The following is a 22,524-nucleotide window of genomic DNA, read 5'->3' as shown; positions in this document are numbered from 1 at the left end:
TTTTATTGAAGCAAAGTTCATACAACATAAAATGAACTATCAGCTTTTTTTTTTTTGCTGGTCTGGGGATGGAACCCAGGGGCATTCAACCTCCGACCCCCTGCCCTAACTTTTATTCTTTATTTTGAAACCAGGTCTCACTGAGTTGCAGAGGGCCTCACTAAGTAGCTGAGGCTGTCCTTATACCGTGATCCTCCAGTCTCAGCCTCCAAATACTGGGATTACAAGCGTGTGCCACCATGCTCAGCTTGAACTATCAGCCATTTTAAAGTTTCTGATTGAAGCCGGGCATCGAATACCCCTGGGTTTCATCCTCAGACTCACACACACAAAAAAATTTTTTAATAAAATAAAGTTTCTGATTGAGTGGCTTTAGTATGTTCAGTTGCGCATGTTCATAGTGTTGTGCGGCTGCTCCCCAGGCCGGCGGCCTGCCATCTGCTGGTCTGTTTCCTGTCTCGGCGGATGCGCCTCTCTAGGTGCAGCACGCCAGCTGGACTGTGGAGCCAGCAGTGTCTGGCCTTGCTTTTGATCCCCTACATTGGAGCACGTTACTGCTTCATCCTGTCCGTCCCTGTCCCCGTGTGCTGTGTTTGTGAAAGAAAGAGAAAGAGAGATAGATACTAGGGATGGAACCCAGAGATATTCTACCTCCAAGCTACACCCAGGCCTCTATTTTATTCTTTATTTTGACAGAGTCTCACTAAGTTGCTGAGGCTGGCCATGAACCTACAATCCTCCTACCTCAGCCTCCCAAGTACTGCAATTGTAGGCATGTGCCACCGTTCCCGGCCCAGATGTGCCTTTGTTTTCTTACCACTTCCTTCCTTGAGCTCCAAAGACACAGTAGGCTGGGTGGTGATGGGACCTGCGTCCACAGCCTGGCTGACTGCTGACCTGGCAAAGGCTGCACAGGCTTCTCTGTGTCTTTGCTCCTGTGGATCTACTGTGATTTCAGTGGAGAGGGTTGATTTCTAGAGAAAGAGCTGAGGTTCCTGCTCATCTCCCCCAAGTCCCTGCTTTTCTTTGCTGCATGGTCTCTGTATGCTGTGATACTCTCCCTTCTCTCCTCTAGGATGATTGTAGAACTACATCGAAAGGTCTCCAGTCTCATCGAGTTCTTGAAGCAGAAGTGGGCGCTCCATGAAGTGCGAATTGTATCTTTTTCTGTCTAAAACCAACCCTCCAATCTTGGTGGCTCCCATTGCTTAGGAATGAGGTCCCTCTCTCTGGTCCTCGTTCGTGCTGCAGGGCCATGGGGAGCCTTTGCCCCTGGGTTTTGGGTTATGGAGCCTCCTCTGACCTCCTTTCAGGGGTGGTGATTGATCACAGCCAGCTGTGCACACTGGCTAAGGCCACAGGACCCCACCACAGACTGTGGTGCGAGGCAGGCCAGCCCGGCCTCCTTTGTTTCCTTGCTGGCTGTTGGCTGTGCCCGTTGCCTAGGTTGAACGTAAGGTGTCAGTTTGCTGGACACTTAGTGCCGGGGCCAGTGCTCTTTAGTAGTGGCTTGAGTGAAGTCTCTAGCTGAGAAAACTCTGAGGCCCCTGATGCCAGGGTGCAGATGTGGTTCTAGCAGGGCTCCAGCCCTGTACCTGGTACACATTCTGACCACGCAGCTGGCGGGGTTGCTCCTTGACACTGTGACCAGCGCAAGACATTGGAGGAGCGGCAGCTACAAGGCCCAAGCACTGTGCAGACACAGGAGAAGGTGGCACTGCACCTGTTCCCGGGTGAGAACTGCACACTGACACCACTGCCAGGCGTGGCCCGTGTGGTGCACTCCAAGGCCTTCTGCACGGTGCACTGGCAGGAGGGGGGCCGGTGCAAGCAGAGCACCAAGGATGCCTACTCACTGCCCCCCGCCCAGATCCTGGGCATCCAGAGTGGACAGGGCACAGCCCGGGGCCAAGTGAAGTGCCCAAGGGGCAACACAGAGGGCAAGGGTGGGGGACGGCAACCTCCTACTGCTGACACTTCGCAGAGTTCTGGGGAGAGCTCTCCTGAGAGCACCTCTGGGGAAGGCCCTCCCCCAGGCCTGAGCAGCCCGGACGCTCCTGACCGGCCTCCCCCTGAGCACCAGGACCCTGGGCCACGCCTCGAGAATAGCCCTGCAGTAGCTCCTGCTGAGGGCGGGGACTGCCTTCCCCAGGAGCCGGGGGCCTTGCTGTGTGCCTGCGGCCAGCTCCCAGACCTGGAGGATGAGCTGTCACTTCTTGACCCCTTCCCCCGCTACCTGAAGTCCTGCCAGGACCTCATCATCCCAGAGCGGTGCCGCTGCACAGACACGCGGCCAGGGAGAGAGCATCCTCCTGGAAGGGCCGCCTCCCCAGAGGCTCTAGCTCCCAGCAGCAGGGAGGCTACGGACCTCGCCCCGCCTGGCCCAGACCCTCAGCCCGGTCCTGACCAGCTCCCACCAGATACTTGCACTAAAGACCCAGCAGATGCACCTGCAGAGGAGCCCCAGGAGAAGGGGAGCCCCTCAGAGCCTCTGCTGCCTCAGGGACAACCTGCCGCCAGGCCCCCAAAGGAGGTCCCGGCGAGCCAGCTGGCCCAGCAACTGCGCGAGGAGGGTTGGAGCCTGCAGACCTCCGAGAGCCTGACCCTGGCCGAAGTCTACCTCATGATGGGCAAGCCAAGCAAGCTGCAGCTGGAGTACGACTGGCTGGCAGTGCTGGGACCTGAGGGCCAGGCCGCTCGGCCCGGCTCCCCGCCCGCTGCTCTCCACCAGCAGCGCCTCCTAAGCTGCCTCCTGAAGCTCATCTCCACGGAGGTCAACCCGAAGCTGGTGAGTGGTTTTCCGCGGCAGCCTGGCCTGCCAGTGAAAGCGGCTGTGGATTTAACATGGTGAGGTGACTCCTGGGCAGGCCCTGCCTCAGGGCTCTTGGGAGCAAGTGAGTTGTGCCCAGACTGATGAGTTTAAATGACATTCTGAAGTCTGGCTTTTTGTGAGGAGATGGGGCCTGGATGCCTGCCCTAGAGGAGGCCCCAGAGCAAGCCCGTGAGCCAGCAGGAGGGCTGGGGCTCAGTGGAGGTGGCCTCAACAGGAAGAGCAGGGTGCATGAGAAACAAGACCTCAGCCTCAGCACCCAGAAGCCTCGGCACCTCCTGAAACTTGCCAGGAATGCAAATTCATATGGATGAGCCCTGAGTCCCAGGGTGACTTGACGCAGAGAGGTGTGGACCCACTGGCCAGAGGCCCACTGAAATGGAGACCTTGGGCGAGAGGTGGGCACCTGTCCTGTGCCTTCCCCTCTGCTGCAACTCCTTATCCCCTGGTGGCGCCCCAAGGGGCCTGGGATGGGAGATTGTCCGGAGTTGGCGGAAACGCTGATTTGGAAATAGAAGTTGGAAGAGACATGGAGGCTCCTGGGCTGCCCAGAAAGGCACGGGAGGCCGGATGCGGGGCTGGTGGTGCTGTGGGAGATGTAATTGCATATGGTTCTCCACAGTAAATCTGCTTTCTCCCTTTGATGCACACCAGATGGGAGTTCTGTAATTGTCTTAGGCTGGCTTTTTACTGTGGGTTTTTCAAAATGCAAGCTACTGCTGGGTGTGGTGGCCCATGATTTTAATCCCAGTACTTGGGCTGAGACAGGAGGATCACAGTTTTATAGCCAGCCTCTGCTACTTAGACCCTCCGCATCTTAGACCCTGTTTCAGAATATAAGATAAAAAAAATAGGGCTTATACTTCTTTGTGTATGGAGGAGTATTGACCCCAGGAGTTAGGGGTCAATACTTGCTAAGTTGCTGAGGCTGGCCTCAAAGCTGTCCTCTTCCTGCCTCGGCCCCCTAAGTGCTGGGATTACAGGCGTGCACCACCATGCCTGGTCTATACTTTTCTCTTGGGGAGCATACAGTGGTGGCTTTTGAAATCGCTAAGGTGCTGAGTGACCTTGGGGAATGCCAGAGTCCGTGTCTTTGGCCCCTTCCCTTCACCATGGTGGAGATCAGGCTCTGACCCTTGTGCCCATCCCCCAGATTCTCGGGGCATGGTCATGCCTCCCCCTCCAGACACTTCTGTTGGAGTCTTTTCTCTTATGCTGAATTTACATGGTTTGGGTTCATTTCTCTCCAGGCTCCAGAAGCAAACGCCGTTTCCATGGCTGCTGCGAGGCCTGCCCAGGAGGAGCAGTCAGTGACGCCCCCAGGGAAGGTGGGGGCCATCAGCTCCCGGAGTCCCCGCTGCCCTCGGAACCAGTCTGGCCTCCGCGGCAGCAAAGCCTTCCCATGTGGTTCTGCACCTTGCTCCCCAGGTGAAGTTCGGGTCGCCAGGGGCAACAAAGGCTGTGCCGGAGCTGAGAGCGCAGGCGTCTGAGGCCGGCTAGGATCTAGTGGGCAGCACAGGGCACGGCGGCACCTCCTCCTGGACAGGGTGATCTAGTGGGCAGCACAGGGCACGGCGGCACCTCCTCCTGGACAGGGTGATCTAGTGGGCAGCACAGGGCACGGCGGCACCTCCTCCTGGACAGGGTGATCTAGTGGGCAGCACAGGGCACGGCGGCACCTCCTCCTGGACAGGGTGATCTAGTGGGCAGCACAGGGCACGGCGGCACCTCCTCCTGGACAGGGTGATCTAGTGGGCAGCACAGGGCACGGCGGCACCTCCTGGACAGGGTGATCTAGTGGACAGCACAGGGCACGGCGGCACCTCCTCCTGGACAGGGTGATCTAGTGGGCAGCACAGGGCACGGCGGCACCTCCTCCTGGACAGGGTGATCTAGTGGGCAGTACAGGGCACGGCGGCACCTCCTCCTGGACAGGGTGATCTAGTGGGCAGTACAGGGCCACGGCGGCACCTCCTCCTGGAGAGGGTGATCTAGTGGGCAGTACAGGGCCACGGCGGCACCTCCTCCTGGAGAGGGTGATCTAGTGGGCAGTACAGGGCCACGGCGGCACCTCCTCCTGGAGAGGGTGATCTAGTGGGCAGTACAGGGCCACGGCGGCACCTCCTCCTGGAGAGGGTGATCGCAGGGGCCTGTCATCCAGTGTCTGGGTCATGGAATACAGAAGTCACGGGAAACAGAAAACAGGATGGCCTTACATTCTGGTCACTTTAGGGTTCTTGTAAAAGCCTCTGTAACATGCTCAGTTAGTGGCTTACACCCCTAAAGAGAGCTGGTACTCTCCAAATCCATGCTGATTTTCTTTACATCTGAAATATTAAAGTGTATTTCTATTAAGGGACATATCAGCAGTTCAGCATAGTCTTGGAAGAAAGATGAAGTAATCTGCCACTCAAACAGCATATACCCTCTTTCGGGTGTCTCTAAGAAATAACTTAAGTGTATTTGTGTCTGTGGGGGGGGGGTACTGGGGATTCAACCCAGGACCATATGCGTGCTAAGCAAGCACTCTCGCTGATTTGCCTTCAGCCTTAGGGAATCATTTAGATTCAAGGTTCAAAATTCTGTCAGTGGGTACATAAACCCCAAGATAATCATGACCCAATTCCTGGGCATCAGTTTGTCTTACTTTAGTATAATGAAACAAGTTGTCACAGCTAGAGTAGTAAATTCAAAATGAACATTAAAGGTGTAGAAACATGAGTACTGTAACTGCCCATAGGGTCTTGCATGTGTGCCCTCTCCTGCCGTTATGGAGCTGAGTGTCTGAATGAGTATAGGGCCAGGAGAAGTCATGCAGCTCTTCCCAGGACTGACCCAATGGGATCAGCCCAGCCAGGGAAGCAGGACTAGCTTGGCGGTAAAAACTGGGGCACCCCTGTTCCATCCGGTGCCCCTCGGGCCTCCTCATGCTTTGGCATGAGGTGTTTTCAATGTTGTTCTGAGCAGATGCCTATTCAGTGTCTACTCTAATGATGGCACACATCCTCCAAGAGATAGCCTGCCTCTGACCTGCCTTTTTTTTTCTTTTTTTTTTTTTCTTTTTTTAATAGGGACTGAACCCAGGGGCATTCTGAACTCTACCCACAGACCGATTTTTTTATATTTTATTTTGAACAGGGTCTCACTACGTTGCAAAGGGCTTCACAAGTTGCTAAGGCTGGCTATGAACCTGCCATTCTCCTATCTCAGCCTCCCAAATACTGGGATTACAGGCGCGCACCATGTCTGGCTGTGACCTGCCTTTTAAATTTCCTGCTGGGCCTAGTTAATATGTAACTGTAATCTCTGCTACTCAAGAAGCTGAGGCAGGAGGATCACAAATTCATGGTTAACTGGGCAACTTAGCAAGTTCCTAGCTCAAAAAAAAATTTTAGAAAATGGCTGGGGATAAATCTCAGAGGTAGCGTGCCCCTGGGTTCAATACCCAGCAGCAAAGGGGGAGAAAATAAAGATGCTGTTTCCCTGTGAGCCCTTCCTGGTGATCTTCTCTGAGGAGATCGGAGCTGCCGTGGAGTTAGTGGTGCATCTTCCAGCAGTTGCTTACTTTCTGTCTCTCCTTCACCTTTCTCCTGTTTCCTTCCCAAGGCTGCTGCAGAAAGTAGTAGCAAACCTAGAGTCACCTGTCCCCGGGTCAAATGCCTCTTCACAGCCGAGTATGATGGTTCACACTGTACTCCCAGTACTTGGGAGGCTGCAGCAGGAAGATCACAAGTTCGCAGCCAGCCTCAGCAATGTAGCCTATTTGCAACTTAGACCCTGTTTCAAAATAAAGATTAAAAAAAATAATAATAAGGCTGGGTGTAGCTCCCCCATTGCCACACACACAAAAAAAAACAAGTGCCCATTCACTGAGGACCAAGTGGTAGTTCATATTAGCTGCTCCTGCCTCATGTTCTGTTTTTTAATTCCTTAATTCTGTGTCCTCTTATTTCTGGTACTGGGGATTGAATCCAGGGGCATTCTTATTTATTTATTTATTTATTTATTTATTTATTTATTTATTTTGGTACTGGGGGGTGGAACCCAGAGGCTTTCTACCTCCGGGCTATACTCCCAGACCTATTTTTGGAAACAGGGTCTCACTAAGTTACTGAGAGCCTCACTAAGTAGCTGAGGCTGGCTTTGAACCTGTGTGATCCTCCTGTCTTAGCCTCCCAAGTGCGGGGATTACAAGCGTGGCCACCACGCCTGGCCTTGTCAAATTCAGGGGCATTCTACCTCTGAGCTATAGCCTAGTCCTTTTTATTTTTTATTTTATGACAGGGTCTCAGTAAGTTGCTGAAGGTTTTGCTGAGGCTGGCTCCAAACACGTGGTCTTCCTGTCTCAGCCTCCCAAGTATTGGGATTTTAATTTCCTCTTTTTGAATTAAGGGTGCGTATAGAACAAGGGGCCTGCATTTCTGGAAATCCACACAGTTCTTACAGGGTAGGCTCTGAGTGTCAGTTCAATCTCACAGGCTTATAGAGAGAGCAGGAAATCTGGACTTAAGCATGAACTCTAAGGTGACTTTGCAGCAGCACCTACCTCCATAGAAAGAGCTGCCAGAATCTCAGAAGTGTAGTTCTGAAATATTTTCTGTCTTTGTGTCTCTGGGTCTGTTGTCCATAAAATTGGAAATGTAGACAAGGGGCCAACAATGACAATGCAGTCTAAATCCACCCCACTGTACCCCTCGGTAAATAACGGTACCAGCACCGTGGCCACTTTCCTGCTGCCGCGTGGGGTTGAGTCACCTCAGAGACAGCGTTGCCACGGACCCTTTGTAGAGAAGGTCTGCTGGCTTTGTGTCTACACGCAATCCCTGAAAGCCCTTCTAGTTCTGAACTGCCTGATGGCAGGTGGCTCTGTCCTGCCCATCCAGCATCATCCAGCAGTGACATATTCGTCTTCCCCAAGAGACCCAAGGCTACTCAGTGGGGACCAGAATCTTAGTGAGCAAGAAAGGAAGGCCACGTTTGAGGGGGTGAGAGAGACAGCTGCAGCACCATCAGAGATAGTTCCTCCCAGCAGAGCTTTCTTCACCCTGGAGACTGGGTGAGCATGGGCACGTGACCCTCCCTTCTCCCTTCCAGGCATGAGAAACCCCCCAAGGCCCCTTTTGGTGGCCGGTCCCTCCAGCACAGGAAGCAGTGATGCAGATGGTGGCCTCTTTGCCGTCCCGACGACCTTGCCACCCAACAGCCGACATGGGAAGCTCTTCTCTCCCAGCAAGGAAGCAGAGCTGACTTTCCGGCAGCACCTGAACTCCATCAGCGTGAGCGCTGGGCCGGGGCGCCTGCCTGCCACGCCGGGGCGCTGTGCCAGTGGCAGGTGTGACCTCAGGGCTTCCTTTGGGTTTCCCTTACAGATGCAGTCGGACTTCTTCTTGCCAAAGCCCAGGAAACTGCGGAACCGGCACCTGCGGAAGCCATTGGTGGTCCAGGTGAGGGAGCCTCGCTCTAGTCCACACATGCCCCCAGCTTTCCTACCAGTCCAGCTGGCCAGGGCACACTTGATCTCTTCTGTTTCTCAGGTTTTCAGAATGTAAAATGGGGAAAATCCTTGCTCCTTCCTTGTGAATAGGAAGATGAAAGTAATAACAATGAACTTAATGGTGCCCTAAGTAAAGATAGTCTTTGAATAGCACTGAAAATTGCCCACAGAAAAGTCAGAAAGTTCTGGGATCCAGGTCCCAAGAAGGTCTAGGCTGGATCTCTTGGAGGGCTGTGAGGACGACACACTCAGTTGGTGGGAGACTGGGCAGGAATGCGTAGGCAGGCCTGGCCTCTGCTGGGTACTAGTAGCGAGTGCAGGGAGGACCCATGGACGCCGTGTGCAGCCGGGACACGCAGGGCAGTGTCGCTTCAAGGCAAAAGGACCAAGGAAGTAAGGCTGCAAATCTGCGAACCGTGGCCTCAGAAGTTTACACATGTGTCCGGGAGATCAAGAGTCCTTCTGTCAGTCTTGAGATTTTCTCTCGCTATTAGTTTATGAGAGAAAATTAGAAATGAGAGTTACAAGAAAGGTCTTAGGAGAAAAGATGCATTCTAAATCTTAGAAGATTTCAGTTCATGTTAATTTATCTTAGTGCATTTGCCTTTAGTTTTTTTTTTGTTGTTGTTGTTTTTTTTTGTTTTGTTTTTTTTTTGGTGGTACTGGGGTTCCTGGAAGCCCTTCTACCTCCGGTATACACTCCCACGGGCTACACTCCCAGAACTATTTTTTAACATTTTTATGTGGAAACAGAGTCTCTTAAGCCAGTGAGGCTGGCTCCGAACCTGCGCGATCCTCCTGTCTCGGCCTCCCAAGCGCGGGGATTACAAACGTGCCCACCACGCCCGGCATGCCTTTAGCTTTTTAACTATTTTCACTGGAAGTGGTGGGAAAGCATTCTCTGGCTGGGCATGAGCACTGTGGCTCTTGATTTCAGTGTCCAAAACTACTCTTTGGGCCAAATCCAGCCCAGCTATTACTGTTTCAGTTTTGTTTTGTTTGTTTGCTTGTTTCTGCGGTACTGGAGATGGAACCCAGGGGCATTCTACCTCCGAGCTGCACCTCCAGCCCATTTTTTATTCTTTATTTTGAAACCGGGTCTCACTGAGTTTCAAAGGGCCTCCCTGAGTAGCTGAGGCTGTCTGTGAACCATGATCCTCCGGTCTCAGCCTCCCAAATGCTGGGATTACAAGCGTGCGCCACCACGCCCAGCTTATTGTTGTTTTTTAAATAGATTTATTAAATATAATCCACATACCATCAAGTTCAACCATTTAAAGTGCACATTATGGGGTGGTACAGCCATCACCATCATCTTCCAGAAGAGACCCTGTGCCTGTGAACTCTGCCTTCCCTTCAGTCCCTGGCAACCACTATTCCAATTTTTGTCTCTGGATTTGCCTGCCCTGAGTTTTTCCTAACATGGGACCATATATTATATGATCTTTTCCACTTATATTATTTTTGCAAGTAAAGCCTTGTTAACACATAGCCACCATCATTCATGTCTGTGCTCTCTGTGGCTATTTTCCCATTACAAGGTACAAGTGTGCTTTCAAAGCCTAAAACACTTCTTGCCTGGCCCCTTACAGAAATGTGGGGTGACGGGCATAGAACGTGCATAAAGCCATTGACCTTGCTTCTCTCGTCTCTTGCAGCAGAGTGGCAGTGTGCAGCAGACTGAAGTGTCTCCAGACACTTTGGGTTGACAGATACTTTTTAACCCAGGGTGCTTTACCATGAAGTTCCCCAGCCCAATTTGTTTGTTTATTTTTGTTGGTACTGGGGGTGGAACCCAGGAGCATTCTACCTCTGAGCTACATCGCCAGCTGTATTTCATTTTATATTTGGGAATAAGGTTTAACCAGGTTGATGAGAGTCTCACAATTTTCTGAGGCTGTCCTTGAACCTGTGATCCTCTTCTCTCTCATCCTCAAAAGTACTGAGATTATAGGCATGTGCCACCACACCCAGCTTCTTTTTATTTCTTTCTTTTTTTTTTTTTTTTTTTTTTGTGTGTGTGTGTGTGTGTGGTGCTGGGGATGAAATCCAGGGGCCTTCTACCTCCAGACTATACTCCCAGACCTATATTATATTTTTTTTATTTGGAAACAGGGTCTCAGTATGTTGTGGAGAGCCTCACTGTAGCTGAGGCTGGCTTTGCACCTGCACGATCCTCCTGTCTCAGCCTCCCAAGCGCGGGGATTGGAAGTGTGCGCCGTCAAGCCCGGCTTTAAGGCTGACCTCAGGTCTTGCGTTGTCCTCGCCTCAGCCTCCCGTAGCTGGGATTACAGGTGTGCATCACCATGCCCGCCTCAGCAGTTTTTGTAAATGTTTGTGAGCACTGCCAGTTTGGGTGGTTGGTACATTTTGGTGGTTAATATAATTTCTTCTCAGTTGGCTGACATCACTCAAAGGTACCACGAGTGCACTGGAGCCTGGTTGCTCGCTCAGGGGAGCCCTGTGGGGAGGGACATTTCTTGTCCTTCTTGCCTCAGCACAAAGAGTGTCCTTGCTTTCTTCACCCCGACTGTGAAGAAGCCCAGGGTAAGATGCCATCTCAGTCCATAGCCTCATTGACAAATAGGTGCATGCCCTGCTGCATTCCAGCCAAAATCAGAAGCACCTTTGGGATGGACAGCAGATGATCGTCGAACTCTTCCAGTTTTCCTGGGAGTGGGCTAATTCCCTGGATTTCTTTCAGCGGACCTAGGGTGGGCTTGTATCCATAGGCTGTAATGTCTTCACTCTGTCCCTGGTGTCCGTGAGCCATCAACTCTGGAGCAGACTCCCTTGTCCAGTGACACTTGGCTCTCTTATTTTGAAAATTCCCTTATAAGCCAGGCATGGTGATGCATACCAGTAATCACAGTACTTGAGAGGCTGAGACAGGAGGATTGCAATTTTGAGGCTAGCCTCAGCAAGTAGTGAGACTCTCAGCAACCTAGTGAGACTGTTTCAAAATAAAAATAAAATAGGGCTGGGCGTATAGCTCAGAGGCAGAATGCCCTGGGGCTCAATCATCAATACCACACACACACAAAAGAAAATTCTTTTATAATGCAGTTTCTGGAGTGATCTTTTTCAGTCCTGGCATTTGTGTATCACATTTTTGTTTTCTCCTCACAGAGAACACTGCTCCCCAGACCGTCTGAGAGCCAGTCCCACAACGTGTGCTCCTTCTCCATCCTGTCCAACTCTCCCGTAGCGGGTAAGGGCCTGGGGATCGCGGGTGGCTCTGCCCCTCACGTGTCTGTGGCCTGGCCCTCTTTTGCTTTGCAAGTTATTTGTGTTCGTGCCATAAGCACGTGCTAAGCATGCGCTCGGTGGTAGGCAAGGCCCAGACCCCGCTGGTGGTTGCAGGGCGCTTCCTTTGGAAACAGCCCAGCAATGGCCTTGGTGGCAGTGTACTCAGGACAGTTCAGGAGAGAATCTGCTGTCCCATCTTCAGGGTATCGAGTCATGGTTTTTAGAAGTGTTTTAGCCAGGCATGGTGGTACACGCCTGTAATCCCAGTACTTGGGAGGCTGAGACAGGAGGACTTCAGGTTTGTGGCCAGCCTCAGCAATTTAGTGAGGGCCTCCACAATTTAGTAACATACTGTTTGAAAAATAAACAATAAAATACAGTCAAGGTGTAAAGAGACAGTCTGCAGCAGCACACACGCACACCCAGACACACACACACACGAACACAGGTGTTTTTAGAAGTGTTCTTGGGAGCGCGGGTTATGCTCTTCTCTTGTTGCAACTACAGTGAGGGCCTTGGCGTTGGAAACAAGACCTACACAGAAATCTAGGGAAGCCCAAGCTGTGTGCTTTGCCTTTTTTACTAGTCTTCTTGATGATCACATTTCACGTGTACTTCTGCAACCCATTAGCTGTTGTTCGTATTTTTCATGCTTGCTTTTCAACTGTAAAAGACCCACCAAGGTACAACCAAATTGTGGTGGCAGAATCTTAATCAAAGATCTGATGTTTAGACTGCCTCGTGGGAGCCTGTAGCTCATTTTAGGGGCCTCATCCATAAAGGGCCATTCCCATGGGACAACAGTAGTGATTGCAGTCTCTCCGCAGCTCCAGGGAGACATGGTGGTGCCACCAAGGCAGGTCCTAGAGCTTCTCTTCCACTGTGTAACCCCTGGCTCTCAAGTTAGCAAGTGTTTGGATGCGGAGTGGCTTCCCATGAACCCACCGTGTCTGTGAAGGAATCCCTGGCCAGCCCTCATGAGTGCCGGAAGCATGGGCAGGCAGGTTGATGTTGTGCCTTTTTCTTCCCCCTCACAGGGAGAGGCTCGTTCCGGCCCATCCAGTCTTCGCTGACCAAAGCAGCTTTGTCTCGACCGATTGTGCCCAAGGTCCTTCCATCCCAGTCTGCAAGTCACCTGGCCAGTAAGTCCATAGATGCACAGTGACAGCCACTTTGTGAGGTGATGTTTTGTCACCAGACTTTTCAACGTTTTTGATTTTCTCCAAGCCTATAATGTTTCATTACCTTCGAGGGAACAGTAAGGCCTTTGCCCTGAAGCATGGTGTGCAGGAGAAGCTGTTCTGAGCACTTTCACTTTTGGTACGTGTCGTGGGTGTCACACAACAGAGGTTTATAGTGTTCTTCCCTTGATACCAGGTGCGATCGACCTAGCAGCGCAGAGTGCCGGCATCATCCCTGGGAGCCCCCTGCCTGTCTTGGATACTGAGGGTTTGTCTGGCATCTCCCCACTGCCTTCAGATGAGGTGACAGCTGCCATCTCGGATCAGGACTCCAGCAGACCCCACCAGAATGGGAACCCCATCCCCACCATGGGGGTGAGTGTGTTGAGAAGTGCTGTTCAGAGTTACTGCCAGGCCATGGGCCCAGGGCCTTTCTGGACCCCAGCTCTGCCTTTGATGGGGTCAGGCCCACGGACTGGAGGAGCCACTGAACCAAAGAGGCTGAGGGACCAGCACTGCCCCGTGGCACGCAGCGTGGGAGAGGCAGGGCGGGCTTGCTCTGTGGCTCTGGACCTAGGGTTGCCCACTAGGCCTTGAGGCTCTCCCTGCATCTGGTGGGCATGGCGCTCCCCAATTCTTTATGAGCTCTGCTTCCTTGGCCATATTGAGAGCTGCCCCAGGAGGGCAGGTTGGTTGACTCTGGGGCTTCACGGAGCCAGCCTGCCGGAGATTGGGGTTCACTTTTTTTTTTTTTTTTTTTTTTTTTTTGCGAGTCTGGGGATAGAACCCAGGGGCATTCAACCTCCAAACTATACCCCGTGCTCTATTTTTTATTCTTTATTTTGAAGCAGGGTCTCACTTAGTTGTGGAGGGCTTCACTAAGTATCTGAGGCTGTCCGCAAACTATGATCCTTCGGTCTCCACCTCCTGAATGCTGGGATTACAACCATGTGCCACCACACCCAGCTTTATTCTTTTTATACTTTTTTTTTGTGTGTGTGTGGTACTGGGGGTGGAACCCAGAGGCTTTCTTCCTCTGGGCTATTTTCCCAGACCTATTTTTTTAATATTTTATTTGGAAACAGGGTCTCACTAAGTTGCTGAGAGCCTCACTAAGTAGCCGAGTCTGGCTTCGAACCTGTGTGATCCTCCTGTCTCAGCCTCCCAAGCACGGGGATTACAAGTGTGCTGCCCCACATCCAGCCTATTCTTTATTTTGAAACAGGGTCTCACTGAGTTGCAGAGGGCCTCACTAAGTAGCTGACGCTATCCGCGAACCGCATTCCTCTGGTCTCAGCCTCCCAAATGCTGGGATTACAAGCGTGCGCCACCATGCCTGGCTTGAGGTTCACTTCTTTTTTTTTTTTTTCTTTTTAAGGATGAAACCCAGAGGCATTTGACCTCCAAGCTATACCCCCTGCCCAGTTTTTTATTTTATTTATTTATTTATTTATTTGGTGGTACTGGGGTTCCTGGAAACCCTCTACCTCCGTGCTGCACTCCCAGACCTATTTTTATACTTTTTATTTGGAAACAGGGTCTCTTAAGCCAGCACAGCTGGCTTCGAACCTGCGCAATCCCCCTGTCTCCGCCTCCCAAGCACAGGGATTACAAGTGTGCGCCACCACGCCCGGCCAATTTTTTATTCTTTATTTTGAAACAGGGTCTCACTGAGTTGCAGAGAGCCTCACTAAGTAGCTGAGGCTGTCTGCAAACCGCAATCCTCCGGTCTCAGCCTCCTAAATGCTGGGATTACAAGCGTGAGCCACCACGCCCAGCTGAGGTTCACTTTTTTTGGGTGGTTCTGGGGATGGAATCCTTCTACCTCCAGACTACCCTCCCAGACCTATTTTGTATTTTTATTTGGAAACAAGGTCTCTTAAGCCAGTGAGGCTGGCTTTGAACCTGGGCGATCCTCCTGTCTCTGCCTCCCAAGTGCAGGGATTACAAGCGTGTGCAACCACGCCCAGCTTATTCTTTATTTTGAAACCGGGTCTCACTGAGTTGCAGAGGGCCTCACTAAGTAGCTGAGGCTGGCCACGAACTGCGATCCTCCTGTCTCAGCCTCCCGAATGCTGGGATTACAAGTGTGCGCCACCACGCCCAGCTCTGAGGTTCACTTTTTAATGGGACTTGAAATCATTGTTTGAAACTTCAAGATGTTTAAGTGCAGGGCCCAAATGCTACAAGTGCCTGTGCATGGTCCCAGCCCAGAGCACAGCTTGTTGCCTTCACCTCTGCCTTTCGGGGATTCAGGGCAGTCATGCATGGCTTTTTCCTCTGGAGCTCCGCCAAATAAATGTGTGGTGTCCTGGCACACTGCCTGACACACCACTGACGCTCCTGGTTTATTCACAGCGCACGAGAGACCCGTTTATCAGCATCCCCCCGAGGTCAGAGCAGGAGCCAGTGGCAGACAGTTTCCAGGTGAGGGCACTGCACCCCACAGCACTGAGTGCACCGTTCCTGCCACAGACCAGACCAAGGCACTCGGCAGCTTTGTTGCGCTTCCGCCCACCTTGCCTGCTGCCTGGTGGATGAATGAACCCGGCTGTCTCCCAGATCTGATTCCCTTCCTTCTGACCCAGTTATGGAAGGAATGAGGACGGAGGAGGAGGCTGTCAGCTGAGGGTGACCCTGACACCCTCTCTGCCTTTGCGTCACCAGCTGACCTAGGTCCCCGCCACCTGGGCCTGGCCTTGTGACCTGCCTTTTCTGGCGGCGTGGGTGGTATCAGTTTGAGTGCGCTCCGTACTCGCGGGAGGATGAGGGAGGCCACTGCATTCATCAAGGCTGCCAGCTGTGAGGCGGAGGTTGTGCTTGTGCCTTGTTTTGGGTTCAGATTGGCTGTTGTGTCTGAGTGACTACCTGTCTTCCCTCAGGGTTCGCCTGTTCTGTCCTTACCCGAGCTGCCCAAGATGGCTCTCCAGAACGGCCTCTCTACACCTCTGCCCTTGTCAGAGGGCGCCAGCACCCGGCTCTCCCCGCCCAACGTCTCTGCCCTGCTGGACATCTCCCTCCCTGGCCCGCCTGAGGATGTGCTGTCACAGGGAGAGCCCGCAACGCAGATCAGTGACTCCATCATTGAGATCGCCATCAGCTCTGGCCAGTATGGTAAGAGCAGGTGGCCTCTCACGCCCTCCCCAGCCCAGGTCCCCACCTGGCCAGGCAGTGGGACTCCCCCAGAGGGGTCCTGACCTACCCAAGCATCCTGCCAGACTTGCGTGGAATGTTCCAGTCCAATAACCTGGTACTGGGGATTGAACCGAGAGGATTCTACTTCCAAGTTATATTCCCAGCCCAGTTTTTTTTATTTATTTGGAAACAGTCTCACCACCTTGCCGAAGGCCTTGATAAGTTGCCAAGGCTGGCTTCAAACCTTCGATCATCCTGTCTCAGCCTCCCAAGTGCTGGGATTACAAGCATGTGCCGCCACGCCTGGCACAGCAACCATCTTTGAGCACCAAATATTTGCCACCCGCAGGAGCTGCTGCCAGGCTTTGGCAGGGGCAGCCCATAGAGGAGGTGTGCAGGGGACCTAAGGCTGTCAGTGGGCTTTGGGTTGCTGCTGACCTTGGGACTAGAGTGGATGGCCCAACAGGCCCTTTGCAGCTTGGGGTACTTTGTTTGGAGATCTGGCACATAACCAGACACAGTGCTGAGGAGGGAACTGGACTGTTAGCCATCAAGGCTTTGGCATGCTCATTCTGTGGGATGGTGGTCCTGGAGACAGTGATGTTACTCAGGCTTTGAGTTTATACCTTTTTAGCCCATGGTCTTGGGCAGCACCAAGATATTTGGGCCTTGTGTTCCCAGCAACAGACTAGGAACAGAGTGCGTCTTGCAGAGCTATGCGGGCACTGTGGAGATGGTTAGCCCTGCACTCTGGGCGGAGGCCTGGGTCCACATCTGGGGACACTGCCATCGTATTGTGTGTCGAGTTCTTCCTGCAGCACAGAGCCATCCTGAAGACTGTGGTTCTTGTCTATAGACTACTGTCGTCCCTCTTGCTGTGGGGTGTAGTAGGTCCTAGCTGTCCTCTGTTCACCATTGCTCAGCCCCTCCCCCACTGCCTCCTGGTTGGAGGGCTGGGAAAGCATCTCTGACCTGGAGTTTTGGTTGGCAGGGGAAGGAGTTCCTCTTTCTCCAGCAAAGCTGAATGGCAGCGACAGCTCCAAGAGCCTCCCCTCCCCGTCCAGCAGCCCCCAGCCCAACTGGATCGCCTCTCCTCCCCACGACCCACAGTGGTACCCCAGTGACTCCACAGACTCCTCACTCAGCAGCTTGTTTGGTGAGTGACTGGGAAATGTCTCCTCTCCCAGGCCAGCCAGGCCTGCAGTTGGGAAGATGGCGTGTTCTCAGGCGTGTAGGCCTACCTCCTGTAGGACCTACTTCCTGTAGGACCATGCGGTTCTCCAAGCTTTGACAAGTGTGCACATCCTGATAGCCCACAGCTTGATGGACACCAAGCAACCCCCTCACCCACGTGGTTCTCAGTGCCCCTTCAGTCCCTCCAGCCAGCCCACCCGCCAGTCCTTCCCCACTGGGCCCTGCAGGTCCTGACTCAGGCCAGAAAGAAGAAATCGGCTTGATTGAGCTCTCAGCATCTTTCTTTCAATGTCAGTAATACACTCTGAAGTGGGCACTGCAGCCATCATTTGGCATGTCCTCAGTCCACACAGGAGAGTCACAGGACATGTCGGTCCTGCCTACATCTATTTGTTCTGGGGTCCGGGAAATTAGTATGAGGGGAAGGGTGTCCCAGGAAAGACTTGACAGGACAGTGAGCAGTGCCGCTGATCCGTGTGACAAGCAGCCTTAGGAAAGGGTGTGCCATGCACCCCAAGAGCTGGGCTACCGTGCCTGGTGTTCCAGAAGAATGGGGACCTCGGTCTACAGATGCTGAGGAAGTCAACCCCCATGAATGGTTCCCCTTTGTCATATATAATTGAGTACACAGGTGCAGAGTCACCTGAAAATCATGGAAAGTTAGGAGCAAATTCAGCACCCATCAGTGAGAGACAGGTCACATAGATTAAGATTTTTGTGTTTTGGGGCACAATGAACTAGACAGTGTAGCACTGTGGGCCCCCTAGAAAATGATAGCCATGTTTGTGTTCCCAGGTCATTCTATGAAAAAGGCTAGAATGGTTTGGCGGTGCCCCAAGCCCATCCCGCAAGTGCAAGGTGGAGGCCGGACATGGCCATGCCCGCTGCCACCGCAGTCTCAGGACTCTTTCCCTGGACTTAGGTGTTTTCCCCGGCCTTCTCTCTGCAGCCAGCTTCGTCTCCCCAGAGAAGAGCCGGAGGCTCCTGCCAACCCCCCCTGGGGCCACCAGCGGCACTTCCTTGCTTGGTCCCAGCTTGTTGGATGGGAACTCCCGGGACTCCTTTGTGTCTAGGTCCCTGGCGGATGTTGCAGAGGTGAGTGTGTCATCCCTGACTTGGCCACCCAGGCCCCACAGGGGCTCCCTGCTCCTTCCCAAGATGTGTGGGTTGTAAGAGCTCCTTGCCAGCCAGGTGCAGTGGCACACGCTTGTAATCTCAGTACTTGGGAGGCTGAGACAGGAGGACTGCAGGTTCATGGCCAGCCTCAGCTACTTAGTGAGGCCCTCCACAACTTAGTGAGACTCTGTTTCAGAATAAAGAATAAAAGCAGGCCAGGCGTGGTGGTGCATGCTTGTAATCCCCGCACTTGGGAGGCTGAGACAGGAGGATCGCACAGGTTCAAAGCCAGTCTCAGCTACTTAGTGAGACCCTGTTTCCAAATAAAATATAAAATAGGTCTGGTAGTATAGCCTGGAGATAGAAAGCCCTTGGGTTCCACCCCTGGTACCACCAAAAAAAAAGAATCAAAAACAGGGCAGAGAATGTAGCTCAGAAGTAGAATGCCCCTGGGTTCAGTCTGTACTGCAAAAAAAAAGAACCCCTTGCCAACAAGTGACACCAGGAGACAACTTATCTAGTTACCTAACCTCAGATCTGGCAACACTGGGCACTGGTGACAAACAGACCCTCTCTAACGGCTGGCCCAAGTGGAGCATTGGGGTCTCCAGAGCGAGCTCCCTGGTGTCATCATGTCCACTAGCAGTGTGAGCTCAGGCTGCCTAGGTTCCTGATTTGTGTGGCGTGGTGACATTTGTCAGCAGCTGAGTCATCGCCGGGCCCTTCCCAGCAGGGAGGACCTTTTGAGCAGTGCCTCCTGCCTGTGTCTCAGCTGCAGCCTAGTGGAGCCTGGGAATGGGCATCCTTTCTCCATAGTTGGAGTCCCATTACGGCATGCGCTTGATGTGGAGGCCAGATTCCATCTGTGACCCTCTTTTGCCAGTGCAGTCTTCCTCTTGTCCTATGTCTGGCTGGGCAGGCCCACAGAGGTAGAGGTGGTGGGACAAGTGAAGACCGCTTCACGTACATGCAAAACGCAGTGCTGCAGGACCACTGAAGAAACTGGAGGAAGCACTGCCAAAGAGGGGTGGACCCTAAATTAAAAAGCCATTTGGATGGGCTTGTTCCTCTCCAAGTCCTGGTTTTGGAACACAGGGACCTCCAAGTCCCCAAACTGGTTTTGGAACACAGGGACCTCATCAGATATTCCCTGAGGATTCTGTAGCTAGACACTTGAGGAAAACCTTGAGTCCAATGAAATTCCAAACAGCTGTTTCCCACAGACCCCCTCAGCTTCTCAATATCCTAATGTAAATCTTGAGATAGTGAACTTACGAGAAGCTTTGGAGACTTCTAGGCCAAACCATGGCTTGACTGGAAATTTCAACCAATATAAACATAGATGCAATAATATTACAGTTCTCCCTGGCACAGGCATAGCATTTCTCAAACCCACTTGGCCACAGAATGTTTCTTCACAGAACACTTGCCGCACCAGTGCTGCCATAGAACTGGTCTTTTTCCCTCTGTGGTGGTGCGGAAGCTCACCTCATTGGCTTCTGCGGAGATGGGTCCTGCAGGGAGAATTTGGAGTGGGAATGCAGAAGTCACAGTTTGCATCTTTCTGGCAGCACAGTGCCACAAGACAGCCTCATAAAACATTGTATCCATAGCAAGTAACATAACTACACATTAATCTGCAGAAGTTTGTGAGTGTCTAGCAAATCATATTCCTGAGAACTCCTAAAAACACCATTTTGCTGGGTGTGGTGACACACACCTGTAATCCCAATACTTAGGAGGCTGAAACAGGTGGATCACAGGATTGCAACCAGCCTCAGCAACTTAGCAAGGCTCTCAGCAATTTAGTGAGACCGTATTTTCAAATAAAAAGACGATAGGGCTGGGAGTGTCACTGGAGGTAGAATGCCCCTCGGTTCAATATGCAATACCACAAAAAAAAGAAAACAGATTTTTCACATTTTCCACAATAAAAAGATTAAAGTTCAATTCATGCTATAGCTGTACTCAGAATTTTCCAAAGGCTTCTCATTCATTTACTGTGTCATTAGTGAATATTTGTTCAGAGCCTCTTTTGTGGCGGGCACTGCTACTGTCACCAAGAGCACAAAACAAAGGCCCCGTCCTCACAAGGCTTCTGCCCACAAGGTTGAAGACTGAGCCTAAGTGGTCTCCAGAGCCTGTGTCCTGGCCGGTCTTCTGCCCTGCCTCGCTTGCTGTCGTCTTTCTCGAACAGCCACAGTCTGTGCCCAGCTCAGGACCTTTGCACCTGCTGCAGCGTCTGCCGTTTGGAAGAGCCTTCCTCTACTCCACCCCATGCATTCTCCCGGGCTTTGCCTTTATTGTTTTCAGGCTCCTCCTGGATTTCTACCTTCCCTTGTGTACTCTTTGCCTCTCTGTGGATGTCTCCCTGCTGTGAACCTCAGTGGGAGGCAGGGGAGCTCTGCTCTACCAGCAGCCAGATGTGCCAAGCTTTCCGTGCATTCTCCAGGAAACCTTGCAGAAAGAGGGTGTGCTCAGAACACAGAGGTATCCTGAAATCCCACACACATGAGGCCTCTTCCACCTTGGAGCCAGTGGCCTCCACGCCAGCGGCAAGCTACCCTCTTGCTGACTTGGTCTTCCCCTGTTCCCTCTGTTCTGCAGGTGGTGGACTCCCAGCTGGTGTGCATGATGAATGAGAACAGCATTGATTACATATCCCGCTTCAATGACCTGGCCCAGGAGCTGTCCGTCACCGAGCCTGGCCGCCGAGAGGCCCTGTTTGACAGTGGAGGTGGCCCCCCTGTCGGGGACCTCTCCCAGTGATCATGCTTGGTGTTGAGGGCACCCTGAAGGCCACAGACGAGGGCCAGTGGGGCTCTGTCCTGATCTGTGGCAAATGAAACCTCCCAACTAGAAGAAGCTCGTCAAGCCCAGAATCCCCAGGAGACAGATGCATAGCACATGGGGCAGCTGGTCACTGAGGCTCAGTGTCCCAAAAGGCCAGGACGAGCGCTAAGGGCCAACATCAGAACTGCCGTGGTGTGGCAGCCGCTCCCCACCATCTTGGACCCAGCAGGCTTGCCTGCAGTGTGATGTGGGCATGCCTTGGCACTGTCCCTGGGTCGTGGGAGCCGCAGGTCCTGTCAGCAGGGAGGCTCCAGGCCACTGCTGCTGTCTTTCTGACACCCCGTTGCCCTGCTTGGCTGCTCTGTCTTGTAATGCTGAAGGGAACAGTGGGCACAGCCCGAGCTCCCCAAGACTGGGAACACTTGAAGGGATGCTCTGACCAACAGGCAGTGTGACTAGTGCCATCTCCCACAGTACTTGCCTAGTGCTTCCCCCATCAGACTTGTTCTGACTGGCAGAGCAGGAAGGGGAAGGAATCATGTCAGGCATAGCTCTTGTGGATATTCTAGAGGATCCTGCCAAGTTGGTTGAAAATGCTTTTCTTGTGTTTGAACTCGGTGACACAGCTGAGACAGAACAGGGTACCCTGTGTAGCAGGCTTCCTTCCCGTGCCCCACTGCAAGTTAGTTCTCGGTGCTCTAAAACACTTCTTTCTACTGGACTCATCCCCAGGCACTAACATGACTACAGATAAGACGTTCCCCATACTTCTTGGGCTTCCCAGTAGTACTGTTTGGCATCTGAGACAGATCTGCCTTTGTAGAGACTTCTAGCTGGCTTTGGCACAGGGTGTACCCACAGCCTGTGTTTAGGCCCCCGTGTACCCCCTTGCTCCGAGGCCGCCTACTGAGGGAATCTGGGCTGGATTTAGACAGTCGGGTATACTCAGAGCTCACCACTCCATGGCCTTCTGGTGACTCTTTCCTGGAGCCCCACAGTGGTCAGTAGTTAGTACTGTGGGTGGTTCATCAGTCTCCCCAGTTGCAGAATGGGGCTCACACAAGGGCTTTGCTTTCTCGGCCTCAGGAGGTCGAAGCACACAAATCATCTAGTCATATCTGATGTGGCATGGTGCTAGCCAGGCGATGCCTGTGCTGCTCTTACACCTGCCTAGCAAACCGGGGTCATTTGTCCTTTCTCACCCACCTGAGCCTCCTTCTGTCTCTGCTCCAACCTCTCCTCTCCCCCACTGTGCAGTATCGCTCCAGGCCAAGCCTAGCTCCCCACTGGCTTCTCCGTCTGCAGTAAAGAAGGGGGCCAGAGTGCAGAGGGGCAGGAAAGACTCGTGGTGTGGACACTGGGTCCTGGGGCCTTGCCAGTGCTGCAGGGCCCGCGGGGGAAACAGGAGGACAGTGGCTCTTGACAGCAGCTTCCCTACTCTGCCCAGGCTCCCCCTGCACTGGTGCCTGTGAGGAGGCACAGGCTGAGCTCAACAGTTCTTACACTCTGGACACTCAGGACTCTCCTTTATT

General features: G+C 52.7%; 1 protein-coding gene across 1 annotated transcript in view; it reads left to right on the top strand.

Moving 5' to 3' along the window:
* Positions 1-20,968, top strand: part of CRAMP1 (cramped chromatin regulator homolog 1) — a gene marked incomplete at both ends in the record, with an annotated part of 64,722 nt that extends 43,754 nt beyond the window's left edge. Inside the window, 13 exons of the mRNA XM_080704746.1 lie at positions 1,076-1,157; positions 1,652-2,788; positions 4,081-4,258; positions 7,925-8,106; positions 8,200-8,274; positions 11,454-11,535; positions 12,611-12,715; positions 12,951-13,129; positions 15,113-15,181; positions 15,637-15,868; positions 16,881-17,045; positions 18,033-18,178; positions 20,807-20,968. Of these exons, the coding sequence (XP_080560872.1) occupies positions 1,076-1,157; positions 1,652-2,788; positions 4,081-4,258; positions 7,925-8,106; positions 8,200-8,274; positions 11,454-11,535; positions 12,611-12,715; positions 12,951-13,129; positions 15,113-15,181; positions 15,637-15,868; positions 16,881-17,045; positions 18,033-18,178; positions 20,807-20,968 (2,794 nt within the window). The remainder of the gene's footprint in view (positions 1-1,075; positions 1,158-1,651; positions 2,789-4,080; positions 4,259-7,924; positions 8,107-8,199; positions 8,275-11,453; positions 11,536-12,610; positions 12,716-12,950; positions 13,130-15,112; positions 15,182-15,636; positions 15,869-16,880; positions 17,046-18,032; positions 18,179-20,806) is intronic.
* Between the last annotated feature and the right edge of the window lie 1,556 nt (positions 20,969-22,524).

Source organism: Muscardinus avellanarius (genome assembly GCF_963383645.1).
Source record: "Muscardinus avellanarius genome assembly, chromosome: 10".
NCBI classification, from domain to species: domain Eukaryota; kingdom Metazoa; phylum Chordata; class Mammalia; order Rodentia; family Gliridae; genus Muscardinus; species Muscardinus avellanarius.
The sequence above is the reverse complement of the archived record's forward strand: the minus strand, read 5'-3'. Positions and strand labels throughout refer to the sequence as shown.